Source organism: Pezoporus flaviventris, unplaced genomic scaffold (genome assembly GCF_033815535.1).
Source record: "Pezoporus flaviventris isolate CSIRO_AGI_PZ_B2104156 unplaced genomic scaffold, CSIRO_AGI_Pfla_v1 ptg000025l, whole genome shotgun sequence".
In the NCBI taxonomy this organism is placed as follows: Eukaryota; Metazoa; Chordata; class Aves; order Psittaciformes; family Psittacidae; genus Pezoporus; species Pezoporus flaviventris.
This window is the reverse complement of record NW_026892573.1, coordinates 15,633,246-15,651,612: the sequence shown is the minus strand read 5'-3', so window position 1 is coordinate 15,651,612 and position 18,367 is coordinate 15,633,246. Positions and strand designations below refer to the sequence as shown.

The 18,367-nt window shown below is 38.3% G+C and overlaps 1 protein-coding gene across 4 annotated transcripts in view; it reads right to left on the bottom strand.

Moving 5' to 3' along the window:
* Window positions 1-18,367, bottom strand: part of ATP8A2 (ATPase phospholipid transporting 8A2) — a 323,662-nt gene that overhangs the window by 255,799 nt on the left and 49,496 nt on the right. For 3 of the 4 annotated variants that reach the window (XM_061457660.1, XM_061457662.1, XM_061457661.1), the window contains exons 5-15: window positions 17,875-17,920; window positions 13,920-13,960; window positions 12,075-12,148; window positions 10,145-10,214; window positions 8,634-8,761; window positions 7,485-7,596; window positions 6,620-6,785; window positions 4,158-4,285; window positions 3,116-3,193; window positions 1,558-1,646; window positions 808-852 (exon numbers count right to left, since the gene is read on the bottom strand). In XM_061457660.1, coding sequence (XP_061313644.1) covers window positions 808-852; window positions 1,558-1,646; window positions 3,116-3,193; window positions 4,158-4,285; window positions 6,620-6,785; window positions 7,485-7,596; window positions 8,634-8,761; window positions 10,145-10,214; window positions 12,075-12,148; window positions 13,920-13,960; window positions 17,875-17,920 — 977 coding nt within the window. The remainder of the gene's footprint in view (window positions 1-807; window positions 853-1,557; window positions 1,647-3,115; window positions 3,194-4,157; window positions 4,286-6,619; window positions 6,786-7,484; window positions 7,597-8,633; window positions 8,762-10,144; window positions 10,215-12,074; window positions 12,149-13,919; window positions 13,961-17,874; window positions 17,921-18,367) is intronic. The other variant, XM_061457663.1, reaches the window with a different exon arrangement.

The window sequence follows — 18,367 nt, the reverse complement described above, 5'->3', positions numbered from 1 at the left end:
TAGAAAAGAAGTGTACTGGGAGAGAAAAGATGGCAATGAAGGAAATAGCAATATATTGGAAGATAAGAAAGGCATCCACAGAAATTACATGTCAGCAGAAGTAGCAACCTATCAGATCACCTTCCTAAAAGGTGATCATAAAAGTGAGCTGCACGAGTGGAGAAGCCTAACTCAATTCATCAGAAACCGGCCTTATAACAGCATTCAGAGTCTACCTGTTTCTAGTGTGGGAACTCAAGTTTTTAGCTATACTTGTCATTCAAAGTCACATCAACCCTCCCTAGCTCTTCCATAGCTTCCTGTTATTCTGAACATGCTACAGAAACACCTGTATAACTCTTCTAGGTTTCATCTGCTTTTTGTAGAATTGGACAGACCCTTCACCTCTATTCATGAAATCTCTGAATAAAGAGGAGTGGGATTCTCTTGCCATGAGACACCTCCATATCAAGCCCTTTTTCCAGTTCAATTATGAAAACATAGTATAATGTTCCTTTTCTTCTCCTTGTCAGGTTTGAGCTTAGTGATTGCAGAGTAATATCAATTATAAATAAGCACTGCACTGGTATACATCAAAGCCATACCAGCCACTGACTACCCCTCACCCCCCTTCACCCACTATCTCTCTAAGCAGAAGAGAAGATCCATCACCACCCACCAGCTTGGCATTAGGCTCCTGCTGAAAGAGCGTTTTACTCAAACACATTGCTCCCTTGGGCTTCTTCCAATCCCAAACTGGAAAGTAGTCTTTATATAGATTGTTCCCGCTCTGCTATACAGAACATAAACATTTTGGAATATATTTACCTGAAGTCTTCTGATGAACGTTCTCTTTCCAGCTCAGGAAAGTGACTGAGTGGTAGAAAAAAAGATAAAAAACAACATTTATTCCACTCTGCAAACCAAAAAATAGGTAGAAGGCAAAGATCAATGCATCATCACACAATCATATACTGGAACCATGGGTTCAGCTGCACATACATTTGAATCAAGTTTTCTACCTTTTGAGGTATCTAACTACCATGAAACTCAAACATTAATTTGCACAGATTTCTTCAGACTAACCTTTTAAAACCAAGCAGAGACAAAGATTTAGTATTCAAGACTCAAAACATAATGCTGGCCTGACTACTCAAAGGGAACCTTTTGACGGAAGCAGAACTAAACCAGCGAGTATCCCTCCTGTGCAAGGAATATTAAACTCTACAATTACAGTTGTAATAAAATCCTGTCTCACTTGAAGAAGTCACAGAAACACGGCTGACAATTCCTACCCATTGACTGCATCATCTTCTCTCTGAAAGAGTCAGATTATTTAGCACTTTTAGTTTAGTTTTCATCACGACCAGACATGTGAGAAAGCAAATCATCTTCACTTCGTCTAAAGTATTCCCCAGGTTTGCATCCCATAATTTATGTTGCAGGACATGAAAATGAAAGCTATCAACTGAGACCACTATCAATTGAAGAACATAGTAATGCTGTTCTGATACGAAAGTATGTACTGGTTAATAAGCAAACATTAAGCTAATGAGTTCATAAAAAAGTCATACCTACCCATATGTCACTCCAGCAATACTACATTTCTTGAAGTTCATGATGTTGCATGTTAGAGTACCCGTTTTATCAGAAAACAGGTATTTTACCTGAAAAATAAAAAATAAAAATAAAAAAAAAAAATCTAACTTACAACTTGGAATGTAAGAAAACTCAGAGTGGAAAATGGCATCAAGAAAATTCTGTAAGACATACGGATCACGTGTCACAGCAGTGGCCAGTGCAGGATTACTACAACTTGTTTTGTCCTACCAAAGCTACAGGAAATTAACCAATACAGTTTTTTAATGGCATTGTTTCTTCTTTATCTCTTAATTCAAAAAGGCTCAAATAGTAGTTAACAATTGCCAAGGCTCCAGTGTGGTCAAAATAGATGCACTTGCTTGTGCTAGTTGAACAGCCACCAAATTTCTGAACTGTACTATCACCAAAGAGCATAACTGGAAATTAAAACCAAGATACTTACAGATTGTCAAAGAATGATTGGAATTTAACACAAAGAAATTCAGTGTTCCAAAGAACACTGAATTTATTTGGGGATTTCCCTCCATCAACAGTACTGTGCAAAGAATATCCTAGAGTAAATTTATGTGGTAATCTGCAGGCAAACAAACTGGTCACGAGCAATCCTGAAGTGCAAGATGCACAGCCACAGTCAGTGCTGCCCAAGCTAGTATTCCCTTAATGGAAACCAGTGACTTTTAGCTACAACTTGGAAATAACCTAGCATAGCAAAATAACTTTCTGAAGCATTAACAGACTCAAGATTCCCACTTTCAACAGGCCACAACAAACCAAAATTATCTGCAAGGTAAATTCCGTGGTGTTTTACCTCTGCACCATGTAAGATTTTGAACCAACAGGTAGGAAGGAACAGGAGGATAGCTAATATAGGCTTTCACAACTTAAAGACCAGAATATTTTGCCTAGTATTGCAAAAAGCTTTTCCTCAATATTTGCAATTCAGTTCAAGACACTGAATACACTATTACTGAAGTGATCTTTCAAGCTTTTCACTACAGTGCTTCTTAATACAGCATTGGAAACAGCTTGTGCAAGTTAGAAGTCAAAGTGGGTACCCAAACATCTGAGGAACTTTAAGTCATTAATAACTCTAGTATGTAAGAAATGTTAAAATGCACCTTTGAACAAGTAATACAGTTAATGAATAAAAAAATTCAGTCTAGTTATATGGAACCTCTAGTAACTCATTTCTGAAAACAACATATGCCAACAATATACAATGTGTCACATAATATGGTTTATTTTGGAAAAAAATAAAAACAAAACCAAAAAAAACAAACCATAATTTGGAGCGTGCTAGCTTCACAAAGTAAGCAGATTCAATTTCCAGGCTTAAGACTGCCTACATGATATAGAATTTTATCCTGTGATCTCATTATTTTACTTGTAGGACTTGACTTAATGAAAGTAAAGATGTCCCATTAACCTGAGCCATAGAGCAACAGAACAAAGCAGATTTGTGCAGCATGCTTTCATACCTTCCATCTTCCCAGGACATATCACAAACATGACACTTGAGAAAATTTTGTCTTACCTGTCCAAGTTCCTCATTAAGATTTGAGGTTCTGGCCATTGCAGGAGTATCTGTTTCAGGATAATACATATCTATGTCCTGAAATGAAAGCAAAATTAGACCTATGGTATGCAAATTAAAACACTCATCCCAGACTGAATATGGGTGCTTCCTTTACAAAACACACCTCCATACTAGATGCATATGAGAAAAGCCAGATTCAATTATAACCTTCATTGCATCTCTAGTTTAAGATTTTAGTACAGTAGGAAAAAGTTCTAACAGGTTTTAGCTATGCTAATTATAGTAAAGTTGTACTGATTCCTCTAAAATACAAGTAAATAAGGTCTAATATGCCTGAACTGCTTATAATATATTGAAGATACTTACTAGCTTTTCTGAGAAATTGGTTTGGTTCATGCAGTAGCTGTTTTGCTAACCCTCCCAATTAAATGTAGCAATAGGAGTTGATTTTAGAGTCACTTAAATTGTCTCTTCAATCATGGATGTGGCTAGAGTAAATTGCCTTGCTGTAACTAAAGACCTGTGATTAGGCATGGCAAATTCCCTGGGTTTGTTCAAACCAAGAGGCACCGCTACAGTATTTTTGGCCCACAACTAAAGACAAACAATTTGAAGTCAAAGCTTGAGTGAACACAGGCATCATCCCTAAAGAAATCTGGGCTTTCCCTCTGCTGTAGCCGAGAGAAACTATAAAGGTATTGAGGAATTTTCACAAGATGATTACTGAAAATGAGTAAGCTGACAGACCACCTTCAAGCAGAATGCTGAGCCTTCCTTCCCAGCCTGAAAGCCCAAAACATACAAAAGTGATAATTTGCACAGGGACTCTTTCTCAACTAAGTCTTTTATCTTCCTGTGGAACACCAACCTAACAGAGAATAAAACTTCTGAACTTCTTCCCGCCTTTCCCAGAAGCTGCATCAGAAAAGACATGAGAAAATCTGGTGAAGATTTCAGGATAGGTTGGTTTCGTGGGGGGGGGTTGGTTTGTTTTTGGTTTTTTTTTAATGTCACTTTCCAAAACTGACTTTTTACTTACCCAATTTATAAAAAGAGCCTGAGTAAATTTAACAACTTCTAATGTCACCAGAAGACTGATTGGAATAAGGTTGTTGTACAAGATTATAAATGTCAGCAGATTGTATCCAAAGTTGACAGACAGCATTTCTGTGGACCAAAAGACAGGAGACATCAGCAGACAGAACGTGGAAGTCTGAGCGGTACAGTATAGGGGCAGTTATTTTTCTGTGGCTGGCCTAATCAGATTTAGTAGCGCTAAAATAATCAGCAAGTGTGTTGATACCTCATATAAGGGACTTCTTAATATTGATTTCAGAAGTACATATATATATAACACCCACAGAACACATACGGGGATACACAGTGTATTATGCTAGGTGAAGTAGGGCAAGATTGGTGAGACTATATATTAGAGAACAGAACGTTTTCTGAACAGTTTTTGCTAAACAGATGGTGACAAGTATGATATTCTACACTAACCCAAATTTAGAGAGTTGATGTGTCAGCTGCCCCCAATTAAGAGCCAGTATCACTAGTAACATTACCTATCACAAAGTACCTACCTGTCTCAGTGGAGTTAGAAAGCAGAAAAGAAATACTAAAATTTGTTCTAATATCTGCCAGCATTGGCGGAATTGAAGTTATACTAAAGAAATCTAAGAGAACAAGTTGACTTAAAACAGATGCCTAGTAAATGAACTAAGGCACCCTGCTTGGGCAGAAGTGCTGTTATTAATTGTGACAACGCTGGGCAAGTTGCCCAAATCAATCCACCAGCACAACTGGTCCAAAAAGGAAGGGGAAGCATCCATAGACAGCAGGCAGGAATGAACAAGGCTCAGCAGAGACACAGGATGAAGGCTCCTGTTCATGGTACTGCTGCAGTCCCTCTTTACATCCAGGGTCTCCCCATCTGTCTGTCCTTCACTTTTCTTGAAGTTTAGGGAAGCACTTCAAGTCAGCAGGCAGAGCACCCAGCATAACAGGCTCACAGCTTAACACTTAAGGTGTTTTCAGCATTACAAGTAAGTTATTAAGGCAGGGGAGCAAATTAGGAGACAGAAGCCAAAAGAAAATTGTTGAAGTCTATTGAGATCAGAGTAAGACTTGAAGTTTGGACCCAGGCACCTCCAAATGTGAGTACCATGAATTCCGTATCTTTGGTCAGTTTACAGAAAGAGCAGGAGTATACTTCATATTGAAAAATGTTTATCCAGTACCATCTTCATAGATATTAGATATTTAAAAACTTTAGACCTACCTGCCTAGCCTGAAAAAGTGTATTTCTGCTAGTGGCAGATACAGAAGTAATAAAAATAGTGTGGTCTGTCAATTTGCAGAAAAAGCATTTCTATATAACATGTCATCCTAGATTATTACAGGTTACACATTTTATATTAGTACAAGTTCAAGAGTTTGTCCCATTCACCTTTTCCAGTGTTACTTCCATCATTGTAAGACAAACTTAAACTTCCTCATTAAAAAGCAAGGGAGAAGCAGAGAGAGGAAAGAAACGTCAAAAGTTGCTGATATTGCTACTTGAATAAAACTACTGAAAACCAGAGACAAATGAGGCACCTCTAGCTCCTCCTCTGAGTTTTCTTTCCATTACTATCACTATAACAGCTCTTCAACTGCAGAAGACACCCTTTGTCATCTGCTTTGCAATCACCATCAGAAAAACCATTTGCAGTTTGTGAGAATTGTTTCCAGATCTGCATCTCAAGATCATTTTATAGCTAGCTAATGTAACCCCCTCAAGTCAGAAGTCTACAACACAGTTTATTGCATCCTTTAGTGTTTACTTAAGGCCCATCCTGGATATCTGAAAGGATAAATTCAAGAAGTACAAATGAAATAAAACAAAACATTTCAATAAACATGTTAAAAGATTGGAGGTCATTACAAAAGAACAGAGTTATAAGCCAAAATGCCTGAAGTATTACCCAATAAATAAAAAATCATGACAGTTAGCATTTTAAGAGCAGATCAGCATTTCTGACTCAAAAAAAAAAAACAACAAAAAAAAACACAAACCAGCTAGAGAAATCCTTTGCTTCCATAAACCTGAAGTCAGTATCACCAGACCAATACCTGCTACCCGGTAGTGAGGTACAGACACAATACATAAGGCAGCAGTACATGGCCTACTCTGAAAACAAATTCATGTGTGTCATCTCCACAGATCTAAAAGAACTTGAACACTGAACATTCAAGAATAACTCTTGCCCCTCTTCTATTTCTGCCCTGCTCCCTGTGTGGTAGCCCATGATATTTACCTAACCTTTACAAGGTTATATTAACAGAAGCCTCACTTGCAAGCTCACTTATGCCAGCCCATACTCAAAACAGAAGAAAATACTGGGCCATCAAAAAGCTAGTGACTGACTGCTTCTCACTTCATGCACTCATAAAGCAAAACTAAGAGCCTGGCCAGCCCTAGAGTATGATACATCCCTAGTACACTGCCTGCATACTCACTGTTGGAGCCAAGGTACCAGACAACTTCGCCGTGTGTTCTGTTCCATAATAAGGCACCCACAGAACTCACAAGGGCCATAACCAGAAGAATACAGAACAAAACCAGGATCTGCATGTTGGTTACTTTTTCCACATTTGATCTCTTCAGAGGTGCTTTGGTTGAATTCTGAACAGTAGCAGAAAGGAAAGAAAAAGGAAAAAAATTAGTCTGGCAATGGCTTATACAAGAAAATTGCCAAGGCCAACTCAGTCTTTTATTTTTAGAGTCCATTATAGAACTTGCTACTTCAGGTCTCCTTAGCTCAATATGGTATGCAAAGCTCAACAAACTAGTAAAAGGTGCCAACACTCTTAATGACTCCAAAACTGACAGGAGACCAAAGAAACAGAACTTTGAGTTCTAGAAACCTTGTATGCTCATTTGGCTGTCTATCCCACTAGTGGCCAGTAGAAGCAAGCAACACACGTTGCTGGTCCCTCTAGGCAGTTCTGCCATTAAGGCAATACAGACGCTGAGGTCTTAACCTAATTATCTCCAAGTGCTAAAAAGTGTAGGTGGTCATAACCACCTCCTCAGCTGTTAAACCTCAGTTTTAAATGTTGTCCAGTCACCAGATAAATTAAGTTAAAGTACAATTAGCTTTGCTTACACATTGAAGTATTTTGAGATGTACTTCAGTAAGTGTTTACACATGTGCACATGCAACCTCAAGTGCAACAGCATCTTTGTATTCCTCAAGGCCTCCAGGTCTTGAACAGCTACCATGAGTCAAGCCATTTATAAAATCAAGTCCAAAAGACAAGTACAATACAAGGATAACCAGCTTCCATGAGAACACATTTGAGATCTCCTTAAAAACTTTACCTGCATTAGTTTTGTATCATGTCCTGTATACACAACAATGCCCAAGACCCATTGAGTGTTTCTCAGCTGTGCACCTCTTAACAAGATCTGGTCCGGACCAACAGGAACTGGGCTGCAAAGCAAGAAGTATGTATATCTTTCAACTCTCCATAACACTTCAGGAAAGTAATTCTTTCAGCCTCACTCCCCCCACAAAGACAACCAAAACAACACACCCACATACCACAAAAGAAGGAAAGCAATATAAATTAACTTACATTGCCCACACAACTCAGGAGAGCAATGAAGCCTTTGTAAGTCTAATTCCTGCTAAAGCACAGGATGGTGAAAGTGATACAAGGGAGCTGTTCTAGTTAACCCAAACTTGAGAACTTCTGGCAGCCATTAGCATATCCTGCATTTTACCTTGGGTAACATATTCTCTCTCACAAACAAGGACAGGGAAGCATCACACTTGCAAGGAGACCACCTATGCCAAGCACACTACAGCCTCACATACACCATTAAACAAGCATTTCAGGAAAACTGTATTACCCATGTGATTTTCAAGAGACATGCAAGTGATCTACTATTCTTGCATCTGCCACTATTCAGCCAAGTTGCACAAGGAATACAGGTTTTGTGCAGGAAACCTGTATTTTCCCTATTGACCTTTCAAGTTCTATGAGTTCAAGCACTAAAACTAAGTTATTTTCTTTCAAGAGTTACAACAGATCAAACTGACTCTGATAAAGACTCTACATTCTGGGATTAGTTTTCTGTATAGAACTGAACTTGGTGCAGCCTTTAGCTCTAGCTGGAAGGGAAAGGTTTCCCATTTCTCTGCGTAACTTCTGTATCAAGAAGGCTCTAAAAACTCCAACCATTTGCCCAACTCTTCCTTCTCTTTAGATGTTACTTTTGATTAAAATAACCCCACTATGTTTCCAAAGAAACCAGCTCACCCATAACAAGCAGAAGACTCTTTCAGAAGACAGAACTATGTTACCTTATACTGGCATACTGTCTGATTAACAACTGTTAATAATTACCCTCTTCCCCATGAAAAGAAAGACCAAACATGCATGCGCTCAGTGTTGCAGACCAAAAGCACACAGGAAGAATTTTTCCCAATCAAACAAATTTGTGGCTTTGCTGTCAAGCCAATACCTTTGACCATCTAAGCGCAAGTTTCCAATGAAGTCATAAAGATGACGGTTGGGTCCTTCACATTCTATCCTTCCAGATACTTTCATCAATTCTTCCCTTGACTGGAGACTAGCAGTTAGAGACAACCCCTGCAGAAAACAATGCAAAGGAGATTCCTGTCAAAACCTGTTACTAAAAGGCATCCTTGCAAAATAGTGCTTCCTTCCAACATCTAAGGTACCAAATATAATTCAATGTGTGGTTTTTTGTCAGGTTTATTGGTGGGGATTTTGGTTGCATTTTGTGGGGAATTTGTTGTTTTTGTTTGTCTTTTTAATGGCTATTCAATAACTCTTTCCTGCAAGAAAGATTCAGTATGGACACATGATCCTGCTTGTATATGAGTGGTTTAAATCCTTGTACAGAAGAGTCATATTACTTACATGATCACTCTCTAACCATCCACAAATTCCATCCACAAAGCACGAAGTTGCACATGTGCAGGAGGAAGTAGGAGACAAGCAGTATAAACAAGCCTGGCTTTTCTCTCAAAATATAACTTCACTGATGTGTTAAAAGTATGCTGCTAAAACACAGTCACTCCTTACTGTCATCTCTCTTGGATCACTGCAGCCATTATGCTCTGATCATACTCAAGGTTAATCATCAACTGTAACCCAATATATTGCTACTCCAGAGTGCACATGCAGCACTCCACTGCTCTTCATCTGTCCATGGACACCTCAATTTTGGTAAGTGATCCATTTAATGTTCATCCTGCCAGATTATGACTAGAGCACAACAAACCAGAACAAGGCCTAAAAGGCTCCACCACCTTATTTTTGTCTTTTAAGCATGTGACCTGAAGCAAATAAAACCTGACAGGAACCGATCAAGATCTGATCCAGAACAGTAAATCACATTTCTATAAAGGTAGTAAACAAGCAGAAAACGCACAGCTTTTTAGAAGCAAAATAACCTGTATTTTGAAATCTTCATGCAATTTTTTTTAATTGAAAAAAAGAAAGATTCTGAACTGTTTATAAACACCACAAACAGTATTTCTTCAAGAAAACTAGAAAAACAAAAATACATTCCACTACTTAGCACAAAGAGAGAACCAATTAACTTAAACATATAAAAGGTCCTTTCAAGCACTCCAGAGGCAGAAACAGACAGATTGGCACTTGCGACAACAGAAACTACAGCCCTCACCACATGCACAGCTAGCTTTTTGTTTTTCTAAAACAGCACTTTACTGGACCTTGAGCAGAACACTGCCAAGGTCTGCTTGATTTGCCTTTATGGATTTATAAGGCTTCCTCCACATGAGTTTCTTACACTTACACATAAAGCATTATTGCTTGGGTTTGTACTGAAAAGACAGCTTACAGTCACCTGGCAAGAGACATACTTTTTTTGCTAAAAAAGAGAAGAGAGAACTTGCATGGTTGTCAGGCTATCTGGACTCTGCTCTGTGCTAATATTAAAATACCTAAATGGAAAAGAAGGTGAAATTCAGTTTGTTTTACCTGTCGTATTTTAAGATTCGTCTCCCCATCGAGATTAGCTGTTTCAATATAGCACATGGCTTGTGGTTCACTGTAAGGAGCATAAGATTTTCAATATTAAAACTCAGTAATTTTGTATGCACTTTTGCACTAAAATGGTTGCACTATACACTTCAAAACACTGCAGAAGACAAAAACTGTACTGATGGCACATGACGATGAAAGCACCATCTGAAAACACACATCACAGAGAACTATGCCTGGATATGGACATGCTTGGATGAAGGGGTGTGCTCTCTGCTACTGAGTTCTGCCTGAACCACACACACAAAAGGTCTTGGCCACAAGATCAAGTATTTTTTCCATCATGTAAATTTATTCTCTATGTAAGATTCATTTGATGATATCTTTCTTCTATGAGGCAAAAGAAAGTCAAAACCAACAACTGTTTATTTCACCTCTGACAACCAGCTCGGACATAGAAAATTAACACATACAAGCAAAAGACCCCACCTTTCAGAGCATGCAAAGCCTTCTGGTGAACTGAGGACACTTAGTATTGTCATTTAAAAGAATCATGGGAATAACGCCAATTGCAAAGGAGAATTGCCATAGAAATGTCTATTTACTTCAAGTAAAGCCTCTCCCAAATCAACACACTTTAGGTTAAGTTATGCTATTATATGATTATCAATGACATCAGGTTAGTAGAATAATGTAGAACAAAAACCTGACCCATTCAAATTAAGAAATTAAACAGAAGGCTTTTTAGTATCATGTGTTACAGGAGAATGCTTGCTTTGACATCAGCAAGTTACTGATGTCAAAGTATAGCTTAAATAACTGCATGTTTAAAATACAGAGTTTGTTCTTATAAACACAACACTATTGAAATGAAGATAACTCCATCCTCAATCATGTGACAGTTGAAAGAGACTGAGTTTGCCCACACAGCTTTCAAAGAAACAAGACCTCCCAGGCGAGAAGGACAGGGCAGGAAATGCAGCAGCTTAGGAAACAAGTTCCCTTAGAGGCTGGGTCATCTAGGAGAACTATAACCTGGAGACCACAGCAACCAGCAGTTACTATTCAAAACCATGTGGACAAAAGGAAATCATGAAGAGCAAGGAAATCATGGAGAAGAGCAAGGTGTCCTAAGGTTTGGCTATTACATAAAACCATGTTCAATAAGAATTGTGCTATTCTCTCATTTAAAAGTCATCTAAGCAGACAGTGGTCTTGATTTGGCTTCAAATTTTTCAATATAGAATCTAGATTAGTAGCCAAGTACTACTCAATTGTTTTCAGGAACTCACGAGAAAGCTTTTTTTGCCAGTATATCAGTATAAATAAGGAAGGTATCCCATATTACACAAACTGAGCAGGACTCAACAGTTTACTGTTGCTTCCATGCTAGGGATAGATCATGCATGCACTGTATTAAAGACAAGGTCTAAACAGATTAAGCCCAAAAGCTCTAGCAAGCTAATTAGTAAATGCCAGCTGGGATAACCTTTTACAATTACCATTTGAAAGAGAAATCTTTCTTAAAGAGGCATAAAAATATGCTAGAATCTAAGTGGAATTAATAGGAAGAAAACTTAAAACTTCCTTAATTAAATGGATGGATCCTCAAAAAGTATAGAACAACTGACTGCATGAAGCTTGTGTAACCTTCAGTCTTCCAACAAACTCAGCCATATTATTTGTGAATTACAGGCACCCAATAACTATGAAGTCTTAAAGAAGTCTTCTTTCTTAAGAATCTATCTACAGTGATACATGAATCATTGCCTCAAAGCATTGCTTTGACTCTGTTGATACTTGAATTCAGCTGTGGAGAAGAATTAATGCCATCTGATGCCTGGTTTTATTAATAGCAAATACAGAGTTTTGAGTCCTCTGCACCTCAGTTCATCAGACAAGTGATTTCCATACCCATTCAGGATACCTGGTAGATATAATGATCATATCTGCTGGAAGATGTTGCCCATTGGTGACCTTCACAATATCGCCTACTGCTACCTGTTGAGTCAGGGGCAGGAGTACAGTAGCATGGAAAAGAAAAACAAAGAGTTCGCTTGTCTGGAACGTTAGTTTGTTATTTTCTTTCACTCAGTCAAAAGAACAGCATCATGCACACAACACCTAGAGAGTGCTTCTGAAAAGTCAGAGTACTTTTCACTGCAACTTTGGAAATATCAAAGCCTTGCCTTTTCCGAATACAAAGTAAATGATTCTCTACAGGAAAATATATACTCAACTGCAAAGCTTGAACATCTGTGGCTAATATTTAGTAAGTTATTTTCCTATAATCATGTCATTATCCAGATTTGAGGGTTTTTTCTTTAATCTTATTTAACTTACAGAAAGATATTTTTCCTAGTAAAAGCCATCTTTAAACTTCACTCTCCCTAAGTATCAAGTGTTTCTCCTATTCTTTCTCTATATTACTTACCCACCCAGTCATCATTATCCTTTTCCTTTAGCCCTCTTCATATGCACTCCTTGTACTAGTCACGAGCAAGCAGTATTGTCTCTACAGGTAAATAGTAGCATCCAGTTCTCCCATCACTTGAGATGTGCAGAGTCCTCATTGCTAGAATACCTAAGACCTTCCAGCACCTTTAACAGAAGTTACACATGCATGGGACTTTCATTTTAAGAAGGCCCAAGTAGCGCTCTCAAAACAGTAAGCTATGCTTGCCAGATAAATACTAGGATGCTTAGCACCAATGCACTGCTGAGAGTCAGAAATGGGCTTGAAGTAATTTAACACACTAATTGATAAAAATTGAAACAGATGCCATGTTTGAACAGGCAGATTTAATAGTCTTACTCTGGTCCTACTGAAAACTAATTCCCTATCAGCTTCAGCACAAAAAAGATAGGAAGTTTGCTTCAAAACAACCAAGGTGGATAGTACAGAACTGTTACTCCCTAACATTAGATGCAAGCCTGGACAACACACAGATTCAGACACAGGCCAGTTCAAGAGGTGCTTAGGGGTATGAGAAAACCAGATTCCAGACTCAGCTTTAAGTATCTTTGAATTCTGTCCTCGCTACAAATGGACATGGAAACACAAACAGGCATCAGCCATCAGAATTCCTGGCAATCTTTGGTTTCCATTATAGCTTAACAATTCAGTAGGATTGCTTTTAGGTCTCAAGGCAGATCTCGTTTCCCAGAGGTTTCAAAAGAGCGTACTTGACTCTCATTTATTAGGTAACAGGGCTAATTTTATCCTTAGGAAAGGCATTAAAAGCCATGATTAAATCAATACGTCCTGAGGGATTTCAGCAAGTTCTAGAAATAAGGCTCACCAAGTCCTGTAACAGGGCTTTATAGAACATAGGTTCTGAGTGCCTGAGGCAGCTTGCGTTCCTTACTTGAGTACACAGCTTACTGATTACCCTCAAACGACAGAACTTTTCAGCACAAGTAGTAAAATAAGTCTCAGACTTTCAAGGGAGGTAGAGCATTGCAGTGAAAGTTACTCTTCTGAATGTGGACGAAAACAAAAATACTGTTTATACCCTGGAGCATATCAACTGCTCAAGCCAAACCACTTGGAACAGCTCATTAACACTGGATGAAAACATAGTATCATTTAAAGGTGGGTACTCAGTGCCTTGCTCAGGGCAATTTTCACTACAGCAACAGAAAGGATCCCTCCCACCCCAAGTCACAGGGAATTCTCACATACAGTATATTAATACTAGGCCTCTGAATTTTAGCAAGAGTAATTCTAGAATGCCTTCTTCCACTCACTCCCATCCCCAATTTTATTTACCTCCTTCCAAATAATGTTCTGCCACATCCCATTTCTTAAAACTGGAAAGAAAGTTTAAAGTTAGATTAAACAGACAAGATTTGGACAAATTTCAAAACAACTATATCAGCAGCAGCAAACATTGACCAGAATGGAACTAACAGATCAGAAAACTACTTTCCAGAAGCTGGGATCACACCTTTGTACACAGCTGCAGACATGTGAATTCAAGAAAGAAAGATTTCCCCTTAACATTTATAAACTTTTTATCACCTGCTAGTTGGTGGCCTGATTCCTTATTGGCAAAACTTCATGTTAACCTGCAGATGGGCAGTGTTGTGTCTTGTTTGGGAAATGACCTTCCTTAAAACAAAGGGCTTCATTGTCCACTGTCAATCAGTATCAGGAAACATCTTTGTCTGCGATTTAATCACAGAACTTTCACTTCTCACCTTTTTCCTTGCATTTTAATCATAATGTTTTGACCCTGACACATCCAATTTCACTACCATATCAATTGCTCTTGTAAGGCTGAGGCTTAATAGTCAAGCAGGCTTAAAGGCCTTTGAAAAGCAAAGCTTAAGTTTGGCAGAAAGAGAATCCTAAGTGCAGAGTTTGGATTGAAAGAACAAAACCAAACAAAAACACAAACAAAACACCACAAAAACTGCTGCCTTACCACATTTACTGGTCCTCTACTCTGGAACATGCTTTTCTACCCAAGCAGTTCCTCTAGAGGCTTCTACACATACTTAATACCACCCTAGCCTAAACATTCAGGTCAAAAAATCTATGCCAAATTACTGCCGAGTAACCAAATCCAGTCCAGGTCTGAGCACACTAAGTACACCTAAAAAAACTCACACCTTCACGAAAAGCAGCTGCAGACAGTTTTCAAAGATGTTCAAAACATGTCATGTGCACCAGATGAAAGCTGAAGAAGCCAGCCTCCTATTTTGAATACAAACAATTCCCTCTTCAGTTCTATGCAATTCATACAGAGCTCATTTGAAAACCATATCAAATTCCCAGAAGATAAAGCACTGAATCCTGAGATTTATTATTACAGTGGATGGGTCACAGCAAGGTAACTATTTAACAAAAATGTGTGGGCAGCAATAGAAGCACTGTTAGTGATTCATCTAAAATGCCAAGCTTCCACCCAAACAAATATATGCAGCTTAGGGGAATAACAGTTTGGTTGCACCCCTTCCTTCCCAATCCTAAACTGCACTTGAATTGAGCTCTGCTTAGTTCAGAAATCAGGAGGAGGCCTGAGCCCAGAACCTCAAGTGAAAAAGACACATACTTGTAACCCAGACTCAAACCCCAAACCCTCAGAGAGGGCCTGCAACATTTAGCATCTCCTGTGCCTTGCTGTAAGCAGATCCCCATTTCACCAGAAAATTTAGGAGACATTTCAGCAAACAGTTCACATTATTATATGTTCATATGCAATAAAGAGGTTTAGTAACATCAAGTGCCAAGAACTTGGTCTTTTAGACAATTTACTCTAGAAAACAATTCAGCTTTAACACTTACTGAAATCAATTTAGCTATTGAAATTAGTCAAGCAAATAACTGCGCTATTGTTTTTTGTTTAACTCTTAACCCCACAGTCTAAACAGAAAGCTTCCATTAAACATAAATTAGTTCAGAAATTCTGGGGTTGCAATTTTTCAGCCTCTACTCAATGCAGTTTCATAGGAGTGCTCTAAAGGACAGAAAATACTGTCTTCCCTACAATACTTATATGACAGTAAAAGTATCAATAGGAATTCAGTTACAGTAACAAAGAACAAGTACCTAACAAGACCGCTCCTACTCAAGAACAGTTTCTTCTCTGTTCAAGACTAAAAAAGTGTATTGATGTTCTAAATCTAGGACTCAATGCTGTCATTCACACCTAGGTGTGTAGAGCCACTTGAAGTGCTGCTCCTGAAAGGCAAGCCTTGTGCAACAGTTTGCTAGTCCTGTGCTTGTCTACTATTAGAGGGCATTCCCTACAGTATTAAATGCCAATGGCTTAATTCTATAATTTGATAATGAGAAGATCAATACATCAGAGCATTTATAACAGAGCTCTGAGCTCTCTATATCTATGCAATATACTGCTTGGGATTATATTTAGTCTGGTCCCTAGATTCAATGTCATTTCCATACACACCACATGAAGCCATCCAAAACATAAAACATTGGCTCAGAGCCTAACATGCTCTCACTCCTAATGGAGATGTACAGTGCTCACCTGGAGCAGGGCTTTCAGTTTAATCTCCTCCAAAGGAAATTTATGTACCAAAGCCTCTCCACAAAGCAAACCAAAGGGAAGTTTAATATAGGAAATGAGCTTTGAAGATACAGTACTCAAAAAAAAACCCAAACATGGAGATAAATGCAAAGCCTATATGCATGCTACTGAAGCAAGCATCTGTTTGCAGGCAGTGGAGTTCAGAACACAGACAAGCAGCCAATAGCAGTCTATTTCTAAGTGACCTGAACTGCTCCTTATACTGATTGCATTGACTAGACCTCACTCAGCTGTAAGAGGAACATAAAGACACATACATTCACATTTAATTCATCTTAATCCCAACCTGGACATTGATTAGCTTTGCCTTCTCATAATACAAGTCTCAAGACTGAGCCTCTTTCTAGCCTTCCTCTTAAGAAATGTGAGGATTCAGTTTTAAGTACCACTTTGAAAATTTTATTTAGAGTATTTAATGTAAAGAAAAGTTATTTTAGTTCAGGTTTTAAGTGCTAAATTCCACTTCACTCGATAGGAATACCTGGTGTTTTTTCAGGTTGTCTCTCCACAATTACTGTGATAAAATTCCCTTGAAGTGTTTGTTAGCATGTGTTCTAAGTACAAATGGGTTAGAACTGCCTATTTGACCTTTGAAAGGGCAGTCTTTCCTATTACCTGTAACAAGGCCTGTTGTGCTACAGGCAGTAATTGCCAATTTCCCATGACTAGTAAACACAGTGTTCCTGCACTTGAAACATCTTCCCAGACTCTTGCAGAGAAATTACCTTGAACTGGTAAGGCAGCACTTTTTGATGCTCATTTATATACAATCTTAACGATCAACTTAAGTTCTCAAGCACAAAGGAAGAACAACTCACTGAAAACAGTCCTGCAAACATTATGCCTGTTAACTGAAGCATGGAGCTATCAGGTAATTCAGCTCCTGAAGTTCCCAGAAGTTTCTCCGGCTTTTTGACTTAGGCTAGATGTGTCTGGGAGGAAGCAGCTCTGCTCAGAAGTCAAGCCCCTGTGTTTTGTTTTCTGTGTCAGCTGCAGCTCTTTGTGGAGGAGCAGCAGAGATGTCCAACACCAAAACACAGGCATCCCACAGCTGCAGCCTGGACTGACCATAGGTAGCCAACAATAAACTCTGCAGGTTTTCAGTTAAGGAAGATGAAAAGAATGAAAATGATGTCTTCAGGCATTCAGTGCCAAGTAGCACCAATACCTTAGGGATACATTCAGAGGATATCAGTGTTAAATTCTCTTTTAGTGACACTTCAGGAAAGCAAATCCACAGTTTCCAGAGTTCTTCCTATATTTTAAGGACAGCAACTTGTACAAAAATGACTTAAAATTACTTTGACACCACTTTTTAGCATTTCAAGGGTTTGTTGGGTTTTTTTGGTGGCAGTTTTAATTTGTGGAGAGTGGGGGTAGGTTTTAATTTCCTGGAGGAGCCAAGAACTGTATAACTGTGTGCAACCTTAAAATTAAATGAAATTTAAATTCTAATAATCCCCTCCACGCCTCACCCTCAAGTGTCACTTGTTAGCGTAGGTCTGAAACATTTGGTAAAGTAAAATCCTAACATTCCAATAACTTCCTAATACAAACAGACATACATTCCCACCACCATGACTGTTTAAGCAATAGAATTGTTCAGAAGTACTCTGCTATTCACTACTTGCACTTTAAATATTTCAGTTACAGACTGTTTAGTCTTACCTATTGTTTTCTTTTTATTCACTGCACTGTCTGCCTTATGCCTTTTCTGCAAGGAAACAAAACATTTCATTACACCTTACTACAAATTTCAAACCCATCAGAGCTAGAAATGTGACAAACTGCAAAATGATACATTGGATCATTTTTGTCTTTATATTATGAGTATTTTTTAAAGCCACATACACAAATCCAAATGGTTTGTAAAAGAACATAATATAAAGGGAGAGTCACCGTGTTGGAAGTGAGGCTCAAACCTGGATCAACTGCAGAAAACTAAGACTGTAAAATTTGCTTTTGGAAGGATAACAAAAGGAACAATGAGGAACAGTATATTTACATGACAACTGCACTATACGTTCAATGTGCTGTTTGTTTAGATCAATTTCTTATTTCATTCAAATTTTCAAAGCAAAAAGACCTCTTATAATAAAAAGTATTAAAGTTAGTGCAGATTTTCCCACAGTCAGCTTGCTCTGTGCTAAAGTTGCTTACT